General features: G+C 37.0%; 1 protein-coding gene across 1 annotated transcript in view; it reads left to right on the plus strand.

The window, feature by feature from the left end:
* The first annotated feature begins 19404 nt into the window (after window positions 1–19404).
* clstn1 (calsyntenin 1) overlaps window positions 19405–25214 on the plus strand; it is a 54669-nt gene continuing 48859 nt past the window's right edge. Inside the window, 1 exon segment of the mRNA XM_048177499.1 lies at window positions 19405–19726. Coding sequence (XP_048033456.1) covers window positions 19645–19726 — 82 coding nt within the window. The 5' untranslated portion in view covers window positions 19405–19644.

Raw genomic sequence — 25214 nt, forward strand, 5'->3', positions numbered from 1 at the left:
ATTTTCATAGTACCCAGATCCACAGACACTAAACTTAAAATTAACCTAGCAGCTGTTCTCATGCTATCTTATCCTACAGCAGATTCCCAAAATACTTCTGTGCTTGGTACAAGAGGGCAACTGGAGACTTTTTGAGACTGGGCTATTCTGGACAGGTCTGTCCACTCTTCCCATGTGGCGGTGTGACTGCGGGACTAAGGGAAATGGAAAAGATGACATCTTTAATGGAGCAGACTATTTATGGTGAGTACCGGAAGATCCAAATAGGAAATGCACTAATAGTTTCCTGTAGGTGTGAAAATGACATTAGAATTTATAGTGATTATTCAGATTATAATAAAATGAATATAATTTGTATAATTTATAATTTATTGGCAACTAGCTGAAATAAAATAAGTCTAATATGTAAAATAAGTATATTAAGTATAGTATAGTAAGTATACTTGTATAGTAAGTATATATACTTACTATACATAGCCTATATATGATATATATATATATATATATATATATATATATATATATATATATATATATATATATATGTTAACCACTTGCAGAATCAGTGAAAATGGTAATAATTTTAACAAAATAAGGGAGATCATACAAAATGCATGTTATTTTTTATTTAGTACTGTCCTGAGTAAGATATTTTACATAAAAGATGTTTGACATATAATCCACAAGACAAAAAAAAAAAAAAGATAGCTGAATTTATTAAAATAACCCCATTCATAAGTATGTGAACCATTGATTCTCAATACTGTGTGTGGTTACCTGATGATCTACGACTGTTTTTATGTTTTGTGATGGTTGTTCATGAGTCTCTTGTTTCTTCTGAGCAGTTAAACTGAGCTCTGTTCTTCAGAAAAATCCTTCCAGGTCCTGCAGATTCTTCAGTTTTCCAGCATTTTTTGCATATTTGAACCCTTTCCAGCAGTGACTGAATGATTTTGAGATCCGTCTTTTCACACTGAGGACAATTGAGGGACTCAAACTCAACTATTAAAAAAGGATTCAAACATTTCACTGATGCTCCAGAAAAAAACATGATGCATTAAGAGCCGGGGGGTGAAAACTTTTGGAATTTGAAGATCAAGGTAAATTGTATTTAATTTGTCTTCCGGGAAACATGCAAGTACCTTCTGTTGCTTCCGATGGGCAGTACTAAATGAAAAAAAATTATATTCAAGCGAAATAAGAAAAATTTGGATCTCTTTATCCTGTTTAAAAGTTTTCACCCCCCGACTCTCAATGCATCGTGTTTCCATACGGAGCATCAGTGAATGTTTGAACCTTTTTTAATAGTTGTGTTTGAGTCCCTCATTTGTCCTCAGTGTGAAAAGATGGATCTCAAAATCATTCAGTCACTGCTGGAAAGGGTTCAAATATGCAAATGATGGTGGAAAACTGAAGAATTTTTGCGACCTGGAGGATTTTTCTGAAGAACAGAGCTCAGTTTAACTGCTCAGAATAAACAAGAGACTCATGATTTTTGGGTACAACCATCACAAAACATAAAAATGCTATTCTCACTTACATAAATGAACTATAGTGTCCTGGACCCACTAGTAAAAATATGTAAAAAATATCAAAAATGTCGGAATAATTTTTTTGTTTGACCGTATATATATATATATATATATATATATATATATATATATATATATATATATATATATAATTTCAGTTAATTGGTTTTAGTTTTAGTTGACAATAACATCCCTTAGGTATTGTTGTAAATTTAAATAATTTCACACAATACATATAGTTGATGTTTATTTCACTCTGTTTACATTATCATACTTTTTAAAAAATGCAATAATTAATATTTTAATGATGGATTGTAATATTTTCAAATTGAACATCTGGGACTAGATTAAAACAATAAAATGTATGCTAAAGTGTTAAAAAAATGATGAAGACGCTATCAAATGTTTCCAAGTTTTATTGTCACCTCCATAAATAAAATAAGTGGAAATCTGTTAATTTTACTAAAAAATCAACAGCTGCAACGTAAAGATTGATGTAAATAATGAAGCACAGGCAGTAAGTTGGTTCGCACTGTCTAGATGTGATTTCGAGAGAATGACTATGACATATGAGCTCATCTCTGCGGCTTTTCAGTGTGAGCTATAATGTTTCTCTGTTTTTTAGGTAGGGAAATATCCTCTCACCCCGCGCTGTGCTGACAGCCTCAGATGAATCACCCTCGTTTATTCTGCTGATGCTGCAGGTATACAAGAGCCAGGAATTTAATATGCAGCCGGTGGGAGAGAGGAACTACGGGTGCTGGAGAGGATCAATAATTGAAAGGTCACATAGAGTGGCTGAACTGCTGTGTGTGAGCTATATGAGGAGCTCATTGTGTGTGTGTGTGTGTGTGTGTGTGTGTGTGTGTGTGTGTGTGTGTGTGTGTGTTTCAGCATGGTGACACAGATAAGATGAGGTTTATTGGGCATGTGTGGATGGTGACACATGGAACACAATGTTCTTATTTGCTGTGCCACATTATTCAAAGTAGAAGACTAGACTGTATGATATATAATAAATGACAGGCGGTGAGATTTAATAATCTAAATTCATATAAACAAACAATCACATCTGATATAATCTCTGAGGATGTTGTGATTATTTCAAATTGTAATAATATTTTGCAGATCAAATAAAAGCAGTTTTGGTGAGCATAAGAGAGTTCTTCACCTCTCCACCCCATATAGTGATATTAAAGGATTAGTCCACTTTTAAATAAACTTTTCCTGATAATTTACTCACCCCCATGTCATCCAAGATGTCCATGTCTTTCTTTCTTCAGTCGAAAAGAAATTAAAGTTTTTGATGAAAACATTCCTGGATTTTTCTCCATATAGTGGACTTCAATGGGCACCAAACAGTTGAAGGTCAAAATTAGTTTCACTGCAGCTTCAAATTCTTCAACACGATCCCAGATGAGAAATAAGGGTCTTATCTAGTGAAACCATTGCTCATTTTCTGAAAAAAATGTAAAATTATACAAGTTTCAACCATAAATGCTCATCTTGAACTAGCTCTCTTCTTCTCCTCTATTTGAATTCCAGCAGTGTAGACACTGCTAAGTGTAATACTGCCCTCCACAGGTCAAAGTTTGAACTAATTTTTATATGCAATATCCTAGTTCAATAGTATATAACAATTAGTTCAAACTTTGACCTGTGGAGGGCAGTAATACGCTTAGCAGTGTCTACACTGCTGGAATTCAAATAGAGGAGAAGAAGAGAGCTAGTTCAAGATGGGCATTTATGGTTGAAACTTGTATAATTTTAAAATTTTTTCAGAAAATGAGCGATGGTTTCACTAGATAAGACCCTTATTCCTCATCTAGGATCGTGTTGAACAATTTGAAGCTGCAGTGAAACTAATTTTGACCTTCAACTGTTTGGTGCCCATTGAAGTCCACTATATGGAGAAAAATCCAGGAATGTTTTCATCAAAAACTTTAATTTCTTTTCGACTGAAGAAAGAAAGACATGGACATCTTGGATGACATGGGGGTGAGTAAATTATCAGGACAATTTTATATGAAAGTGAACTAATCCTTTAATTATATTCGTCCTTTTTCAAAGCAACATGTTTTCACCAGAGCCTGCATGAAAGCCTTTGAAGAAGAAACTGGTCTTTTTGTATCACTGTGAAGCTTTTTTAACAGAGCCAAATCTTTCGGTGAGTGTTCAGACTTGCAGATGATATGTCTAGAGGCTGAGCGTCTCACCCGATTATACCGTGACCATCTTATTCTGATAAAACCCTGGATAAATCTTACTACAGTCATATTATGGTCTGCTAGCCATCAGGGAGAAGCCCCATATTACTTCCACAGGAAACTGTAACAAATCCAGCCACTCCTACAGATGACAGAGGTGTATATCCACAGCTTCCTGTGTCTGGGCAGCAGATTTTCTCATATTTCCTGTAGAACAGAGGAAATATTGGACATGTAAGTCTATTGGTACACAGCAAAATCTCCAGAGTTAAATCAACTCTGCTCAGAGTACATATGGTCCCTCTCTAAATAGTGTTAAAATAACACTGAAGCAGAGTTAAAGTTAATGGGATAATTAAGCAATTAATTAAGTGATGATTGTGCATTAGTGATGAACACCTGCTGTTAACAAGCAGAATCACTAAAGAAAAGAGAAACACAAGAACAGCCTTATTAATTGCTTAATTATCTCATTAACTTTAACTCTGTTTCAGTGTTACTTTAACACTATTTAGAGAGGGACCAAATGTACTCTGAGCAGAGTTGATTTAACTCTGGGGATTTTACTGTGTACAGTTTTAATTGATGATTAAACTGCATCTGAACTTTGCATTTTTTTTTTTTTGTTGTATTAAAAAGAGAAGCTTTGATGATTTTGATAATTCCTGTTTTTCATGTTGGAAAAAAGTTTCAAGAGGGTGACTTTTGATTTCAGACTTGGCACAGCTGAAACACTTTATGAAATTGTTAATATTGAGATCGCAAGAAACACTAAATGAGACTCTTTACAAGGGTTTTTCTCAGGAAAAACATCTGAAAAGCATTTGCTCTCCATTTCATCTGACTTCTAAAAGGAGCAATTGAGACACTGAAGAGATTTCATATATACACAACTGTTCAAAAGTTTGGGGTCAGTATGAATGTGGTTTTTTTTAAAGATTTTTTGATAGTACAGTCAAAGACTATAGATATAGAAAGACAGTTCACTCCTATTTGTTATTATTGGGAGAAACTGCAATGCGCAATATGGCGGTTATGTCCCGCGTTCTAAGTAAAAGAGCCAATCGCCAATTGCTGTTAGAAGCGCCGGTTCCCATAGCGCTTAGGACTGCACATGCGCATTGACTTGTCTAGATTGAAAAATACGCTTTTTTAAAGCTATTTTAACATTAGAAACAACATTTATGGGACAATTCATGTCAGATTTCATTGCTGATTTGAAATATGTTATTAAATTGTTAGTTCGCCAAGCAGTTTTTGAGATTGCAGGATTCCCCCATTCAAATAGATAGGACTTGGTGTTGGATGCCCGAAATAGCTGCCCGGAGGCGTTGCAAATATGGCCGCAGAGTGAACAGACTTTCCTTGAAAGGGACTTTGGTACAGTGTAGATTTTACAGGAAGTGACTGGGAGAGAGAGGGGGGGACGGGATTGGGAAAGGTACATGAGTTGGGACTCAAACTTGTCGGCGCGCTGCCCACGAGGCTATCGGCGAATTAATTAAATTGTTAAAAAGTGATGTTGCAAAAGATTTATAGTTCAAATAATGCTGATCTTTTTACTTTCTATCCATCAAAGAATCCTTAATAAAAATGTATGGTTTCCACAAAAAATATTAAGCAGCACAACTATTTTCAAAATTGATAATAATAAATATTTCTTGAGTACCAAATCAGCATATTAGAATGATTTCTGAATTATGTAAAAGAAATTGCAATTGATCAAATTTAAATGTTTAAATGGACGTTTTCTGCCACAGCATTTCAGACAAACACTATTTTAAAGGTGCCATAGAACTTTTTTTTAAAAGATGTAATATAAGTCTAAGGTGTCCCCTGAATGTGTCTGTGAAGTTTCAGCTCAAAATACCCTATAGATTTTTTTTTATTCATTTTTTTAACTGCCTATTTTGGGGCATAATTAGAAATGAGCCGATTCAGGGTGTGTGGCCCTTTAAATCTCGTGCTCCACGCCCCAAGAGCTCACGCTTGCCTTAAACAACATAACAAAAGTTCAAACAGCTAATATAACCCTCAAAATGGATCTTTACAAAGTTTTCGTCATGCAGCATGTCTAATCGCGTAAGTACAGTGTTTATTTTGATGTTTACATTGATTCTGAATGAGTTTGAGGCTATGCTCTGTGGCTAACGGCTAATGCTACACTGTTGGAGAGATTATAAAGAATGAAGTTGTGTTTATGAATTATACAGACTGCAAGTGTTTAAAAATGAAAATAGCGACGGCTCTTGTCTCCGTGAATACAGTAAGAAACGATGGTAACTTTAACCACATTTAACAGTACATTAGCAACATGCTAACGAAAGATCTAGAAAGACAATTTACAAATATCACTAAAAATATCATGAATCATGTCAGTTATTATTGCTCCATCTGCCATTTTTTTGCTATTGTCCTTGCTTGCTTACCTAGCTGTGCACATCCAGACATTCTGCCCTTGTCTAATGCCTTTCATCCAGACGTTAATACTGGCTGTCCTTGTGTAATGCCTCAGTCATGGGCTGGCATATGCAAATATTGGGGGCGTACATATTAATGAGCCCGACTGTTACATAACAGTCGGTGTTATGTTGAGATTCGCCTGTTCTTCGGAGGTCTTTTAAACAAATGAGATTTATATAAGAAGGAGGAAACAATGGAGTTTGAGACTCACTGTATGTCTTTACCATGTACTGAACTCTTGTTATTTAACTATGCCGAGGTAAATTCAATTTTTGAATCTAGGGCACCTTTAACCTACAATAATAGTGTTTAAACTCAATTATCAAAGATGAAATAAAAAAATATTTTGGAAGTTGCATTCAAAGTCCATTTAACTCAGAAATGCATCTAAATTTAAATCTGTAAGTGTGTACTGTAGTTCATAGTATGTTCTGATACCATTCTGTGTGTTTCTGGTTTGTGCTGGCTGGTTTCATTCCAGAGTTGCAGTGACACTTGCAGAGCTGCAGCTGCAGTAATGGGCTCTAACCCGTTAAAGGCCTAACCTCAGTGTCTCTTGGGACGGTTATCTGCAGGTGAGTGATGGGATCTGTGTGTGTGTGTGTGTGCGAGTATGTGATGGGGAAGACATTGCCCCTGATCACTCTGTTGTGAGGCAGAAGGGCATGAAGGGGGCTTTTACTTCAAGGGCATGATACGGCATGTCAACATATCGCTTTTGTGGGGGTCAGAGATCAGTGTCTTTTAAACTCAATTGTCAGTCCTCTTTATAAGCAGACTGCACTCATAAAAGAAATTTCCACCTGCAGTCTGCACAAAACGAATAAAATGGGATGGGAATTGTAAGAAATTTAGTTTCAGATTCTGATTCTTCTTAATGTTTCCGGTATGTTCATGGTTCTATTAAATAAAAAGAACTGGCTCATGTACAGTAATTCGGTTGGCAATCAGGTTTACTGGTCGTGTTGCACTGTATGTTTTTAATTCAATAAAAGAGAACCTGGCTCATAAGAGTTATTAGTTCACGAATCTGACTTCACTGATTTTGATTAACTAAAAAATAACTGCCTCATGAAGGCCCTGATATACTTCAAGCAAAATCAAAGAACAAACATGTGTGATGCAACAAAATCAGACCAAAATGAAGTTCGCTTCAGGAGTTCGAAACAACTTGCCAAAGCGAACTTTCTGGAAAAGTTCACGTTGCCTGGTAAGCACATTAAAGTCATTATTTCAGGAATCAAACTTCAGTGATTGCACTGTTTGTTTTTGTTTGCAGTAAATTTGCAGTCACAAATTTTTAGTGGCAGAAAAGGTCCATTAGCTATTGACAGGAGTAAAGTATGAAGCACAGCTCACACAAAAGTCTCTCTTGGCGACTCTGCGTGACCAACTTGAACCTGTTCCAAAATCAACGTGGAATATTTTGCCTTGACGCAAAATTCCCAATCGCATGGATTCCTACTGAAAAATTTGAAGAACTATTGTAAATTTGATTGCAACTTTGTTCTTTTGTTTGAGAATCTTAATTTCACTGGTCACAAGTTTTTGAAAACGATACTGTTATCGTCTCAGTGTAAACTACAAAAACGCGAATCTGTGAAAATGGTAATGCACATGCATATTACATGTTTAGTCTATAGGCATGCGCGTTTTCCACAAGTGCTCTGTAATAGAATGCGTATGTGCGCAGACGCATAGTCTTTCTTTACAAAATGACCGCCAACTACTGGCCTGGCACACATAATACAGCATTTTTAGCCGTTTTCTCTGATCCGGATTTGACAACTTTAAATTTCTGTTTTTAGTACATTGTTGTTGTGCAGATGTACCCTTAATTTAAATACATATACAGTGGGGAAATTCATATTAATTTGTCAGTTAAAGTTTTCACTCAAAATGTTATGCTGATGTGATATCATTTTCAATGGAAAAAAAACGCATTAAATTTTAAAAGAATGCAAAACAGAGGCATGTTTAATAGTGATACCAGTCATTTAGACCTCACCACAACTTTCACTGTTTAAATTGAGTATTTTTATGTCGGTGGTGGATGTTCTTTGCATTGTAAACAAGTCAGAGCACATTACAAGATATTAGGGCAGGTCTAATGTAGGTCATATTCCAGTTAAACTTTTCTCCAGGGAAAGCAATCTTTTTTTTTTCCCTTCCAGATTTAAGCACCAGACACTGAGCTTCGTCCTAATAAGAACTTGGCTTGTGGTTTTAAAGACTACAGCACCTGTCTTCAGTTCCGTTTGACTCTGACGCACACTGTCTCGTCTCTGAGGACACCTCTGCCAGGCAACAGATGAAAATGTTCTCCACAGCAGAGTAGCAACACCTCAGAAGTGAAGATCTCAATAATTGACAGGACCTCTGACAGCTCTGTTTCTCACAGGTTGTGAGTGTGTGACATGTTTATACAAGAAGATCGCTTCAGCTGCAACAAAACCTTTGAAATGCTAACCTAAAATATGATATATAGGCCTATAATTTGAGCATGATGGTTTAAATCAGCAATAAATACACACACACACACACATATATATATATATATATATATATATATATATATATATATATATATATATATATATATATATAGGCTATGGGTCAATGATGTGATGGTCATTTTTTTTTGTCCAAAGGCCTTAATAATAATACAAAACAAAGATATGATATCCAAAGTATGTAAGGTAGTACACCTAGATCTCTTTTATCGAATCCAAAAGGTTTTGTCGTGGCCACGACATATAAACTCGTGGGAACGTAATAATATGTTGTGGCCATGAGATATATTAATTCGTGGTAACGTGATAATAAGTCGTGGCCATGAGATCATATCACCATATGGGAATGATATATTTTTCTCGTGGCCACGAGTTAAACGTGTAAACAACCTGCGCGACCATAGCAACCCACGAATTAATATCTTGTGGCCACGACATATTATTACGTTCCCACGAGTTTATATGCCACGACAAAACTAAGTGAACCGAACATGTCCCCTCCCTGTCACCGTATATTTTAACGATTTTGAAGTGTCAAATGGTCATTCGGTTTAACAGTCCAAAGGCCAATACAGCCATTTCATTTGTGATTAAAATATCTTAAAATGTAATAAATGTATATATTTTTTATTCTAGCATGATTGTGTAACATCATATATTAACATAGTGCAAAATGGTATTAAAATGATGTGTAGAAGTCGTTGCTTTGTTATGAGAAAGAACGTCCGGAACAATTAATTTCATTCGGAGTAACCAATATAAAGGGACCATTTTGGATCAAGTCATGGGGTCAGTATCATGTAACAGGATGTGTCATCATTCAGACACCTGCAAAAGACCACATGGTTGTGAAGTAAAGTAACTAACTCTCTTTTAACTATTTGAAAAATTCATGTTTTCACTTGCTCATATGCATGTCCTGAAACATCAGATCAGGTCATATGGTACAACTGCTATAAAACATGGAAATTGTTGTAATATTTTAAAAACTTGTACTAAATATGAAATGTTTGATTGTTCTTTTGTTAGCTAGATAGCAAGCTAACTATTTAAAATATCGTAATTCGGTATAACCAAAAGTGTCATTTGGTAAAACCGAAATTTCGATTAAACCAAATGACTTTTTTGGTGACTATATATATATATATATATATATATATATATATATATATATGTTACAAATATTCAGTTGTGTTTGTTCTTAGTTTCATTTTAATGGACATTTAGTTTGTATTAATTAGTCACGTGTTCCTTTGTTTAAGTTTCCCGCCACTCATCAGTTTCCGTGGACACTAATCTATCATCTGTTGGTCATTTAGTTTATCACCATGTGTATTTAAGTTCCTCACCTTCACTCAGTGTTTGTCCGGTCTCGTTTGTGAAAGTGTGTTGCTACTACCTTCTGTTATTTATTAAACTCTGCCTTTGAACTTTACCTTCATCATTGTGTGTTCACCAGCTATACTAACAAAAGCTTCCGGGAAAATGTACACGCTGAAGGTTATGCTCACTCTTAAAGGGATAGTTCAGTGATTTTGATGCAATTTTAATTTTTGAGTGATCAGTTCCTTTAAGGAGACAGAGGTTTAGTAGGTAAATGACCTTGTGCAGCAGTACAGACAGCTGATTTGCATTTGGTGTGAAGATTGCAATGAATGAATCATAATATTGATGCTTTGAATACTCTCTGTTCAATATGCATGAAATGGAATAGAGGCAAAGCTAATGAGATGAATCTACCACACTCCATGGACTCATTTGAAGCACCAAAATCTTATCACAAATGACCATAATTTTCCATAAAAGATTCATACTGTCAGTAAAACTATATAGAACAGAATGTCACTACAGCTAAAATATACAGGTGGGATCAGGAGGAAAAGGTTATTGTCAAACTTCAGATGTGTGAACACATGTCTGTCCCATTTATATGACTGAACCAGTGCATCAATCTTTTTTAATGTGTTATTTGAGAAGTCTCACTCCAGTTCTTCCTCTCTCCTTTGTTGGCGCCTCTCACAGGACCACACGCAAGAGGCAGAGAGCTGAAAGCCTATCATCTACGAACACTTTCTGTCAGGTACTGCTATCTGTTTTCATGTCTCAAAGCTAGTTTTAAAGACACCCACAACTGAGTCTTTCTCCTCGTTTGTGGATTCAAAATCAGGGCAGATTCAAGAACAAACACTCTCGCACTGGATTTCAAAAACAAAGAAAGTCTAGAGTTAGGGAGGAAAATTATGCCTCTATTATAATCCAAAGAGAATCATCTCACAAAGGAGAATTAGAAACAGGACAAAGGATGAGAATGCACGATATAGCACTGACAAAGCTAACAATGCATTCAGAGCTAAAGTTTTCCCTCCTGTTAAAATACAGTAATATTGTGAAATATTACAATTAAAAATAACTGATTTCTATTTTTATTAAAGGTCATTATGACAAAGCTGAATTTTCAGCATTCATTACTCCAGTCTTCAGTGTCACATGACCCTTCAGAAATTATTCTAATATGCTGATCTGATGCTGAAGAAATGTAATATTTTTGTGGAAACCATGATATATTTTGCATCTTTGCTGAATAAAATTATTAATGTCTTAAAAAAGATCTTACTGACCTCAAACCTTTGAATGTTATGAATTTATATGAAATCATATACATTACCACATAAACTACATATACAAGTGAAACTTGTATATTATAATATTATAACTGACAACTAAGGAAAATCCTAAATTCAGTATCTCAGAAAATTAGAATATTGTGAAAAGGTTCAATATTGAAGACACCTGGTGCCACACTCTAATCAGCTAACTAACTCAAAACACCTGCAAAGGCCTTTAAATGGTCTCTCAGTCTAGTTCTGTAGACTACACAATCATGGGGAAAACTGCTGACTTGACAGTTGTCCAAAAGACAACCATTGACACCTTGCACAAGGAGGGCAAGACACAAAAGGTCATTGCAAAAGTGGCTGGCTATTCACAGAGCTCTGTGTCCAAGCACATTAATAGAGAGGCAAAGGGAAGGAAAAGATGTGGTAGAAAAAAAGTGTACAAGCAATAGGGATAACCGCACCCTGGAGAGGATTGTGAAACAAAACCCATTCAAAAATGTGGGGGAGATTCACAAAGAGTGGACTGCAGCTGGAGTCAGTGCTTCAAGAACCACTACGCACAGACATATGCAAGACATGGGTTTCAGCTGTCGCATTCCTTGTGTCAAGCCACTCTTGAACAACAGACAGCGTCAGAAGCGTCTCGCCTGGGCTAAAGACAAAAAGGACTGGACTGCTGCTGAGTGGTCCAAGGTTATGTTCTCTGATGAAAGTAAATTTTGCATTTCCTTTGGAAATCAGGGTCCCAGAGTCTGGAGGAAGAGAGGAGAGGCACACAATCCACGTTGCTTGAGGTCCAGTGTAAAGTTTCCACAGTCAGTGATGGTTTGGGGTGCCATGTCATCTGCTGGTGTTGGTCCACTGTGTTTTCTGAGGTCCAAGGTCAACGCAGCCGTTTACCAGGAAGTTTTAGAGCACTTCATGCTTCCTGCTGCTGACCAACTTTATGGAGATGCAGATTTCATTTTCCAACAGGACTTGGCACCTGCACACAGTGCCAAAGCTACCAGTACCTGGTTTAAGGACCATGGTATCCCTGTTCTTAATTGGCCAGCAAACTCGCCTGACCTTAACCCCATAGAAAATCTATGGGGTATTGTGAAGAGGAAGATGCGATATGCCAGAACCAACAATGCAGAAGAGCTGAAGGCAACTATCAGAGCAACCTGGGCTCTCATAACACCTGAGCAGTGCCACAGACTGATCGACTCCATGCCACGCCACATTGCCGCAGTAATTCAGGCAAAAGGAGCCCCAACTAAGTATTGAGTGCTGTACATGCTCATACTTTTCATGTTCATACTTTTCAGTTGGCCAAGATTTCTAAAAATCCTTTCTTTGTATTGGTCTTAAGTAATATTCTAATTTTCTGAGATACTGAATTTGGGATTTTCCTGAAATATATCAGTCTGTGTGTAATGCATGAATATAATATACAAGTTTCACTTTTTGAATGGAATTAGTGAAATAAATCAACTTTTTGATGATATTCTAATTATATGACCAGCACCTGTAGAAGAGACTTCTTTTGAAAACATTAAAAATAGCAATGTTTCCAAACTTTTGACCGGTACTAGTTTGTGCTGTAGGACATTCTCCAGACTTTTTATGCACTGGGAGGCAGAAACTGTGTGGCCTTTCATAAAGATTGAAAGAGACTGAGGGAGTGACGAATTGGCTGGACATACAAGGACTAAAATCTTGTCATGGTTGAACCAACATACCATTTAAGATTTACAAAGACTTAAGATTTTCTGTATAATTACAGGTGAGACAGAGGATCTTTATGGGGTTTTTTTTCCTGGTGTATTTTAAGAAAAAAACAAACAAACTTAGAAAGGCTGGATATGGTGCTGTCAATTAATCCTGATGTAAAGGTCAACTGATAGCAACTCTCTTTATTCAATTTATTTATCTCACTTAGAGTGAGACTGGACAATATCCAAAGGTCACTTCAAGTAAGACAGCTGCCTTTACATTTCTAACCACTTTAAATCAGTCATCTGGTGCATCTTGACAGCTCTATCATGATTGTGTGAACATAAAATAGTACATACCTGTATTTCGTCTATCCGACACACACACACTTACATAAAACCATGTATGTTTTTTTTCCTTTTACAAACGGCCTCCATCACAAAAGAGCTCAGATCACCATGCAGTCTGTTACTATTGGAAACAGGGAAATAAAGCTAGAGGCTGAAGCTTGGTATAAAAGAAGAGCAGTGGTGTATCATCACTCTACTGAAGTGATAAACTCAAGTCCTAAATCCATTGTCTCTGAAGGGAAGGCTTAACATGAGGAAACAGACTTCAAGTTCTCGCTCACTCTGAAGCAGGGATGCTGGATCAAGTTTGGAGAATTGAGTGATTGTATGGTGTCTTTGATGTTTTTTGATGTCTTGAAATGTTGCTTGAGAAGAGTTGTGTTTCCTTGTACTCTCATGTGTGATGACTCACTGATAAAATGGCAGAGAGAGATAAAAAAAAAAACAAAGGAAAGAAACAGATGTGACACAGCCACAGGTGGGCTGAGCTAGAAAATAGTTGATTTCTTCAGCTCCAAATATTGGGAAGAAATTTCTCATTATCCCACTATAGAGCCTCAGAAATTTGTGATGAATTTGAACACAAGAAAAAAAGAGACGGTTCCTTCCTTTTAATTACGCAAACCTGTGTGTGTGTTTGTCTTTTTTGAGGGAACATGCAAACTCTTTTTGTGTTTTCTTAATTTGAGGGGTGAATCTGTGCAAAGCATGATGAAGTTAGCCAAAACATCTAATGAACGAACACTGAACAGATTCTTTTGAACACTGCACAGAGCCTGGCGATGACTCATGTTAATCAAAGTCTTTCTCTTTATGACATCAATCTCAGTGCCTTCATCAGAATGTGTTTCAGGAAGTATAAGTTGTCAAGCCCCGTGCACTTTGTTCCCTGTCTTATTTTGCAATGATGAACATAGAATTACCTTACATTTGATTCTTAAAGGTGCCCTAGAACCAGTTTTTACAAGATGTAATATAAGTCTAAGGTGTCCCCTGAATGTGTCTGTGAAGTTTCAGCTCAAAATACCCCATAGATTTTTTTTTAATAAATTTTTTTAACGGCCTATTTTGGGGCATCATTAACTATGCACCAATTCAGGCTGCGGCCCCTTTAAATCGCGCGCTCCCTGCCCCCCGAGCTCTCGACTATAATACAGTGCATTTACAAAGTTCACACAGCTAATATAACCCTGCATGCATGCGTCGGATCATGTGAGTATAGTATTTTTTTGGATGTTTACATTTGATTCTGAATGAGTTTGAGGCTGCGCTTCGTGGCTAAAGCTAACATTACACACTGTTGGAGAGATTTATAAAGAATGAAGTTGTGTTTATGCATTATATAGACTGCAAGTGTTTAAAAATGAAAATAGCGACGGCTCTTGTCTCCGTGAATACAGTAAGAAACGATGGTAACTTTAACCACATTTAACAGTACATTAGCAACATGCTAACGAAACATTTAGAAAGACAATTCACAAATATCACTAAAAATATCATGTAATCATGGAGTATCACCCCATTTGCCATTTTTCACTATTGTTCTTGCTTGCTTATTCAGCTGTGCACAGATCCAGACGTTAATACTGGCTGCCCTTGTGTAATGCCTTGAACATGAGCTGGCATATGCAAATATTGGGGTGTACCTTTTAATGATGTTAAGATTATGTTGAGATTCGCCTGTTCTTCGGAGGTCTTTTAAACAAATGAGATTTACACAAGAAGGAGGAAACAATGGTGTTTGAGACTCACTGTATGTCATTTCCATGTACTGAACTCTTGTTATTCAACAATGCCAAGGTAAATTCAATTTTTGATTCTAGGGCACCTTTAACATGTTCATCCATCATCTTATGGGGTGGCTGAATTTATTTACCATAAGAGACCAAAAGCTTTATGTTGTCAAAGAGTATAGGAGTGAAATTAGATTTTTTTTTTTCATTTAGAAATTAAATAAGTAAACTAAAGAGTTGCAGTCAGTATAATAATAAGGGGATGCTGTGTGTCTCTTGAAATGCTCATAAATTAAAATGTGACAATATCAGCTAAAGGCTTCCATTTAGGCAACCACACTGACGTAATATCATAAAAATAATAACTATAATGAGAAGGTTGCAAATCTAAAAATTATTGACTGTCCAGAGAGTTAATGACACAGTTAGCCAGCACCTTCAGAGGAAGTGTCAATAACCATAACTTCCTCCTCTAAGATATCTGACCTCTCACCTCTCATTTGAGAAAATCCATAGACACTTCTCCATCCCACACCTTCTGTCTGCCTTTTTCCACCCCGTGATTTTCTCTGTGCTGACATTCAATGTTCTTTTTAAATGTCCTTCAAAATAAATAAAAAAGGAACTCAAAACATCTAATCATTTGCTGTTGCTGAAAAAAAAAAATAAAAAATTCAAAATGCAGCAAAAATGTAACACATTTCTAATTTTTATACCGAAATGAGCTGAAAAGAGAGAAAAGCATGCGGTAACACTTTATTTTAGTGCCGTAGTTACAGGTTACTACATGTAATTACTATAGTAATAACAGTAAATTATGCATAATTACAAGTAACTAACCCTAAACTAAACCCTAACTGTAACTCTATAGTAAGTAGTTAATTAATAGTAATCAGTACTTATTTGAGTAATTACAATGTGACTACGGCACTGTAAAATAAAGTGTAACCAAGCATGCTGTATTTCAGTCTTGGGGAGGAAAAACCAAGGTTTCCAATGTGTGATTTAGCAATGAGTTCCATCAAAGATCTCAACAAAGTGAACGAAATTCAGCCTTTGTCAGCTGATTTAGGGGCAGTTCACATATCGCGTCTTTTCCGCGCGCAAGTCAGTTATTTCAAATGTAAACGCGCGGCAGGCGCGCTCATCAGCGACGCGGTCGCGACGCGCATGTGGTGCGTTTTCCAGGTGCATCGAGATGAAAAATTTTTCAGAATGCCGCAAGTCCACCGCAGGTCGTGATGTGACAAGAACCAACCGATCAGCTTCAGCCTTTCCGTAACAAAACATCGAAATCTCAGCCGAACAGCTGATCATATTTGCGTGTTGACAATGTATGTATGGCACTAGTAAATACATTTTCCAGTAAAGCATAATGATTAAGGGGGGCCTCACACAAAGAGCAGCTTAGGGGCCCCTGACCTCCTTAATCTACCCCTGATCATAGCTATACAGGGTGGTTTTTATATCTCATCTCTATAAATATATCTAGTAGTAAAGGGCTATAAATCAATTTATCCTTTGCTGAAACTTCCTACTCCTCGTGGAGAGCGCAGTTCATGGTTGCATAGTAACGACAGATGCCACGGGAGCGCAAGCGCTTTGGAAAGAAGGAGAAAGCAGTGTGGGCCGCGCTTTCCACGTGTTTTTAGACGCAATATGTGAACGGTCCCTTAAGCTTTTAACAATGATATCTTACATCGTGTTCTATTCTTCTAAATCTTAAAGGGTTAGTTCACCCAAAAATTAAAGTTCTGTCATTAATTACTCACCCTCATGTCGTTCCACACCCGTAAGATCTTCGTTAAGCTTCGGAACACAAATTAAGATATTTTTGATAAAATCTGATGGCTCAGTGAGGCCTGCATTGCACTTTCAATGCCCAGGAAGCTACTAAAAACATATTTAAAACAGTTCATGTGACTACAGTGGTTCAACCTTAATGTTATGAAGCGACGAGAATACTTTTTGTGCACAAACCCCCCCCCCCCACCCCCCCAAAATATCGACTTTATTCAACAATATCTAATGAAGGCCGATTTCAAAACACTGCTTCATGAAGCTTCGAAGCTTTACAATCTTGTTTCGAATCAGTAGCTCAGAGCATGTATCAAACTGCCAAAGTCACGTGAACCAACAAAACACTTATATGACATAATGAAGCCTTGTTTACTGAAATCACGTGACTTTGGCAGTTTGACAAACACTCTGAACCACTGATTCGAAACAAATGATTCGTAAAGCTTTGAAGCTTCATGAGGCAGTTTTTTGAAATTGCCCATCACTAGATATCGTTGAATAAAGTCGTTATTTTGTTTTTGGTGCACCAAAATTTTTCTCGTCGCTTCATAACATTGAACCACTGTAGTCACATGAACCATTTTAAATATGTCTTTAGTAGCTTTCTGGGCATTTGTAAGTGTTAATTTTCTTGCTGGCAATGCAGGCCTCACTGAGTCATCAAATTTCATCAAAAATATCTTAATTTGTGTTCTGAAGATGAACGAAGGTCTTACGGGTGTGGAACGACATGAGGGTGAGTAATTAATGACAGAATTTTCATTTTTGGGTGAACTAACCCTTTAATATCTTCCCAGGTGAAAAAAGTACACTTCCATATGTAAACTTAAAGTGCTCTATTTTCACTGACTAGTTTGTACAATATACTAAAAGTTCTTCTTTACTACTTCTTAAGATAATCTTAAAGGGTTAGTTCACCCAAAAATGAAAATTCTGTCATTTATTACTCACCCTCATGCCGTTCCACACCCGTAAGACCTTCGTTAATCTTCAGAACACAAATTAAGATATTTTAGTTGAAATCTGATAGCTCCGTGAGCCTCCATAGGGAGAATTGGACACTTCCTCTCTCAAGATCCATAAAGGTACTAAAAACATATGTAAATCGGTTCATGTGAGTACAGTGGTTCAATATTAATATTATAAAGCAACGAGAAATTTTTGGAGCGCCAAAAAAACAAAATAACGACTTATATAGTGATGGCTGATTTCAAAACACTGCTTCAGGAAGCATCGGAGAATAAATGAATCAGTTACCACTTAGAATAGTTATTAAAGTGTACTACAAGTGGTAACTAAATACATTTAAAAAAAAATAAAGACATAGTATGTTAAAAGCACATTTAGTTAATATTCATGGTGTCTCAAAATAGCACAAGATTATCTTAAGAAGTTTGGCGGTTGGCATCCAGCTTATTGGTGCATTACCGCCCCCTTCTGCTCCGGACAGTGACGCTGCTGACGTGTTATCTAGTGCGCCCGAGCTTTGTTTACAGTCTGAGGGAGACGCACGCTGTATTCAAGCTATTCTACATTGTTTGTATTTTGGTATTGCTATATTTTTTTAAATGGTGCGTAGGTGTGCATGTCGCGGATGTCCTAATCGCGTCACTGTCCGGAGGAGAAGGGGGCGGTAATGCACCAATAAGCTGGATGCCAACCGCCGTAAAACAGGAAAGAAGAAGAAGAAGCAGCGTCATTGTGGAGTGAAAGCGGATATACAACAGACCCGGAAGAGAAGACAATGCTGAATAAAGTCGTAGTTTTTGTTATTTTTGGACCAAAATGTATTTTAGATGCTTCAAAAACTTCTAACTAACCCACTGATGTCACATGGACTACTTTGATGATGTTTTTATTACCCTTCTGGACACGGACAGTATACCGTACATACATGTTCAATGGAGGGACAGAAAGCTCTCGGACTAAATCTAAAATATCTTAAACTGTGTTCCGAAGATGAACGGAGGTCTTACGGGTTTGGAACGACATGAGGGTGAGTCATTAATGACATAATTTTCATTTTTGGGTGAACTAACCCTTTAAAGTAGGTACATTATGGAAGTGTACAACTTCACTTTCTATGCTAACAAAACTAGCAAAAGCCAGGTCCTAATGCCCCTTCACATGATTGCCGGAAATAGTAACTGCAGGTCTTTTGGTACAAGAATTGCTAACATTATTGCATAGGCTATAACTTGTAGGCCTATTTATCACCAAGTATGTGAATGGACATTAAAACATCCCATCTTGATATAACATTAGCCTACATAGGCTAAATCACTATGATAATATCAAAATTATCCAATTTATCAAGTTGACACCCTCATACAAGCTAACTCAATCGTTGACACTAAACCATAATAATCACGGTGGATTAAGCAGTAAAGGATTGGACAACACACCAATCCACACCCTCTCCTCTGTCTCTCTGAGGTTGGCTATGCAAAGGGCAAAGCGGGCGGCCCGCACTCCCACAATAACAGTCGTGACGTCAGCCCGTCACCGCTCCCGTTGGATGCAGCTGCGGAGCGGCGAGAGACTGAACGGTGATTGAGAGAGAAGAGAGCTGAACGGCGGTGGCGGCAGCCATCTTAAAACTACCGCACTAATCCGAGATATACATCTTCTGGATATTTTTGCAGCACTGAGCTAAAGCAGTTTTTATCGGGCGTGAGGAGATAGAATAACATTGTTTCAATCCTTTGCTGTTTTTATTACGAAGACGGGATGCGGATCCGTGGGGTGAAACCTTTCGCTTCTGCGGTCGGTCTGCTTTTAGGACTATTATGCGCGGTGGAGGCAGCCAAAGGTAAGAATCAAGACCTGTTTTTATTTATAATGAAAATGTTAATATGTAAAAATGAACCTCTTTAAAAAATACTCTCTGGTATGCGAAGATATAATTTTAAAGGTAATTAATGTTGCTGTAAGTATCCTCAGTGAAGGTTTCTTGACAATGATCTGAAATAATCGCTCAGTATCAGTGAGGATGTTATCTCGCGCGCCGTACATCGCAGCTTATTAAAAATCAATATCTGCTCTAATTTTCCGTCTTATACTGAAAAGATGTCATGAAATAATCGCCGTGGCCTGTCAGCTGAGAAATGTCCACTCTCCCTACGGTTCCGCTTCACTTGACAGCTATTTTTGAGTGTCAATCCTTTAACACAACGATCTTCTGTGCCAACACCCCGTGGCCAAGAAGACTTCAGCCTGCAGCTATTTGTGTGTGCATCATCAGATTCAGAGCATAATGCTTCTGGAAATCAAAACTGTGCGCTCAAGGGCGGTTTGTGGCATTTTATCCGATAACTAGTTGTTTGTGATTCGTATTGTTATATATACAGATAAGACGAAGTGTGCAGACCGCATTGCAGATCCTCTGTGGAATACTGTGTGGTCTGATTTTAAAAATTAATCTTTCAAATGGCTCACGCGCAGCTAAATATGACTGAAGGACATCGCTGCAGGTGCACGAGCCGACATTACAGCAATGACTCTCACACGGCTTGATGTGCGAAACATTTGCTTGTGAAACGCTGCCTTTCCAGAAATATCCTGCCTTGCAGTTACCTTCGTTCATTATTCATAAAGATACAAGTGCGATTTTGCTGTAAAGTCAAACTTTAATATATGGATTTAATGAAAGAAATGGACTTGTTTATTTGTACATGGCGTCTCTCGTTTTTTTTTTGTCCGGATCAAATAAGATATACAAAAATAGAATATAAAATGCTTTTATGATGAGAAATTGTTTCAATTTCGTGATATAAATGTCCTTTTGACGCATTATTTTTGAGAGAAAATGTCAAAATTGCCTTCTGTTTGTAGACTTGAGTGTTCAAGGTGCAAGTAAAGTACTTTTTGCTTGATGGTTACACCACTTGACATTGTTGGAGTCATTAGGTCTTTTTTTTGTTGTTGTAGAAAATGTTACAAAATTTAAACCATCATGAATACAAATTATAAAACTTATAAGAACCTGTCACATACATACATACATACATACATACATATGATATGTTTGCCATTGACCCAAAACCTTATGTATCATCATTCCTTAATAGGGGTGCTAATATTTGTCATTCATTATGTTGTTGCCATGTGAGGCAGCTGGGAATGCATGGCCTGAGGCCATTAACATGTAAGATAATTAACAAATTGTTTTATGGTCTGTGGTTCAATTCATGAGATAAGACTTTATAATATATATTTTTATAACTTTTGATGTGCATGTGATCTTCTGTACACTCTAAAAAATACTGGGTTGAAAACAACCCAAGTTGGGTTAAATATGGAAAAACCCAGCAATTGGGTTGTTTTTACCCAGCAGGTTGGGTCAAACATTTAACCCAACCGCTGGGTAAAAACAACCCAAGTGCTGGGTTTTTCCATATTTCCAATTATATAATATAATATAATTCGTTTTTATTTAACTCAATTATTGTTTAAAAATTAGTTGCTTGCTTAAAATGAACCAACAATAGGTTTAATAATATGTTTAATAAATGAACATTTATTAACAAGTGTAATACATGATAATTAAATAATAAACATTTATTAAATTGCTTATTAATAAATGTTCACCTTTTGATTATCAATGTTGCATCTAGTAATTATGTGTCTGATTTTTAGTTTCCAGTCTATTTTGGGTTCATTTTAAGCCAGCCATATAGCCATAATTTTTAATCAATAGTTGAGTTAAATAAAACTACCCAGCAGGTTGGGCAAACATTTAACCCAACCGCTGGGTTTGTCCATATTTTAACCCAACTTGGGTTGTTTTTAACCCAGCATTTTTTAGAGTGTAGCTTTTGCATCTTTAATAGTTTGATTAGTGGTTGTCAAATGGTTTTATTTCCAAATCTAAGTTTCACTTTGGACATCAAGTGGCGACCCAATACCTCAGTTTTGTAAACAAATATGTCACACAATCAAACATTGAATGCATTATTATTACCACAATCTTCATAGCACTTTTTTTTTTTTTTTTACATGACATTAGCTAATAGTAAAATGATGCAAATGCATAAACAACAACAAAAGTGTGGCTTACCAGACACTGGGACAAATATTATATTAGTATTATTCATATTACCAGTGATTATTAGCTAATAGTAAAATGATGCAAATGCATAAACAACAACAAAAGTGTGGCTTACCAGACACTGGGACAAATATTATATTAGTATTATTCATATTACCAGTGATTAATGACTCTGAATTAAAATACTTGCCTTGATGTCAGCAATTATTCATATCTTAGGCATTTTCTCCCTTTTTCACCAATAAATTGATATGCACATTCATCCACAACCCTATCAGAACAGACCTTGCCACTGTGTTTCCATGCTTCATCAGACATGTTTTCAGGCTTGTGTGTTGAAGTTGCTTTGGAGTCAAGATTAAATTAATTTGTATAGTTCCTAAAAATATATGCCTAAAGCACATATGATGATTACTACACTAAAGGACTACTTGGATATCTGTGAATTTTGATAGTTTTTAATCACTGGTAACTGTGATTGCTTGACAGCCAAAAAATGTGTCACTATTCAGGGATGCGTTTCCCGAAAGCATCGTTAGCCAACTATGGTTGTAAGTCCCATTGAACTCGACGGAACTTGCGACCATAGTTCGCTTTGGGAAACGCACCCCAGGATAGCACTTGTGATTTGACCTAAAATTATTGAGCAAGGTCCTCTATTTTCTTTTTTACAGAGTCTCTGTATTCACATATTTAAATGTCCACGTCCACATATGATTACCATGGCTGTGTCCGAAATCACTAGGCGTTTCTCAATGTCAAGGATACTTCCTTGGCAGGACTGGTCCTTCCAAGTCACTTCCTTCAGAGGCTAGGCGAGGCTCCTCTTTAGCATTCGGAGAACACGTAAATGGAACAGACTAGCAAGTGCACGTCATTGCGTCATTACGTCAGTGAAAAGGTAAAAGAAATGCCGGTGACGGCAACCAAGCTAACAATTGTTAAATGACGGTCCGGTTCAGTTAGCCATCAATAACGTAATTTGTATTTGTATAATTATAATATCAATACGGTAGTAATTTGTACTGGCATTTAAACGTTAATCTTTATTTATCTGACATATTTACTACCGTTATAACAAATGTTTGGTAACGTAAATATACTTACATTTGAAAGCATATTGCCCGCTAACTTCCGACATTTTTTTAAAAGATTTTTGAACAAGATCGCAAAGCTGCGCGCATAGGATTGTGGGTGATTTTAGAGCGCGAAGAGCGCGAAGGCTACACATATGCATCCTTTCCTGTATATGGGATATTTTTCGAACGAAGGACTCAGTCCTTGTTTGAAATTCCGAGGATCCTCGACATTGGAACAGTCCTTCGACGGATGTCGATGACGTAGCATCCTCTGGCTTCCGAGGATCCTTCCTTGACATTGAGAAACGCCTAGTATGTGACAAAAGAAGTATGTCCGAATTCACTCATAAAAGAGTAGGCAAAAAGTACCAGGATGACCTACTATTTCCGGTGAAATACTGAAGCATGCATATGATGGACACTTTAATATCCCATTAGGCCATGGGAGAGGATTTGTGAATGGCAGTGAAGTGACGCAACTGACAATGACAGGTCACATGATAATGACAACATGGCGAATGTAGAACATCCAGATTACATTCATATAAAACTATTTTAAGTACTCGCAAAGTAAGTACACATTCAAAACAAGTACCCACCCAAGAGAGTGTGCGATTTCTGACGTAGCCCATGTCTCACTCGCAGTGTTTATTAGCTTTAGATAACTTTATTACACTTGACGCATTTCACAGGCTCTCTTTGAGTTTGACTAGCTCTGTTTAAACACACCTGCTCACTTCCCTGCTGTTAACGCCACCTTGTCACTGGATTACACACCCCTGCAAACGGATCACGAGATGTCTAGGGTGCTCTAAAGTGACAAGTGTTCTTTTTAGTGGATATCTTAACAGTTTGATTATAAAACTCCTCTGAAGGCTGCTATATTTTTGTTTCTGAACACATTAACACATTAATTCAAGCTGTGTGCTCACAAAGGAGTTGCCAGGGATGCGCCTGACCTGGAAATGTCTGACTGTCAAATGCCACCTTCTGACTTCAATTTCACACTATTAATTAGCTTATACATCACTAACAAGTGGCAGAAGGAATGGGATGAACTGTATGAAATGAACCCCAGTATAAAAAGAAGTGTTTTCCATTACTTCAAATCAAGACATGACCAAGTCATCTTCACTAGGTGCCGACTGGGTCACTCAAGGCTTACACACGGTTTCTATTGATAGGCGAAGTTCCTTCTTTATGTCTCTCGTGTTAAGTTCCTCTGTTGGACTGTAATTTTTATGATACTGCCAGAAAATGCTTTTATTCAGAAACATGTTTACATGAAATATTTCAGAATGCATTTCTACAACATGGCTCTTATAGTGACAGATGGTGATTTGTTTGGTACCATCTTTAAGAAACAATTGTCATAGAAGAATATCCATATAATAGATCCCTTTAGCAGTTCAGAACATTTCGGATTGGAGGAGATCTTGTTGAAACAGCTGTGTGTTTGACACTTTACCCCTCGGTTAAATGTTTTGCTTGTTTCAGCAAAGTGAATCCTCTAGCAGAATGTCTTAACTTACAGATGGCTTGATGGATAATCTCTCAGGATTCTTCTCATAGGAACTAGAACACTTTTGAAGTGTTGGTTTTGTAGATAGCTATACGCCCATTAGCAGCTCCGATGTAAGCTTCGGAGGGCCCATTAATTCTAGGAACTGTGGAAAGAGAATTCACACAGCATAGAGGATGGATAAATTAAGCCGAGCAGACTTTCTCTCAGGAGGAGGTACGGACTCATTGTTCCTCACGGTGAAGTAGAGAAAACACAGGGACTGTTGTTGATGCACGCTGTTAGAACCTAATTACTTTTAGGCTTTTAGAGTTTATTTGAAGTGTTTTGAAAGCATTTGGTTGAATAATTGTTTTTTTGTTATTATGCTTTATCATATCTGTTAGACATTCTGAGTTGTTTTTGTCCTTTTTCAGTTTCTCTTTCATGTCTTCCACCCTCTGAATGCAACGTTTAAAGCCTGAGAACTAAAGTTTCATATGTTGTGCTATTTATTCATGGAATTTGTACTCTGGGAAACAATGAGTCCCTTGGCCGAGAGCTCAGGGCCGCGTGCCGCAATAAACACGTCACAATGTGCCCACTGTTAGACGCAACTCAGAATTATTTGACTTATGTACCAATCTTGAATTCCAAGGACTTTGTAAGC

Source organism: Megalobrama amblycephala, linkage group LG24 (genome assembly GCF_018812025.1).
Source record: "Megalobrama amblycephala isolate DHTTF-2021 linkage group LG24, ASM1881202v1, whole genome shotgun sequence".
Taxonomy (NCBI): domain Eukaryota; kingdom Metazoa; phylum Chordata; class Actinopteri; order Cypriniformes; family Xenocyprididae; genus Megalobrama; species Megalobrama amblycephala.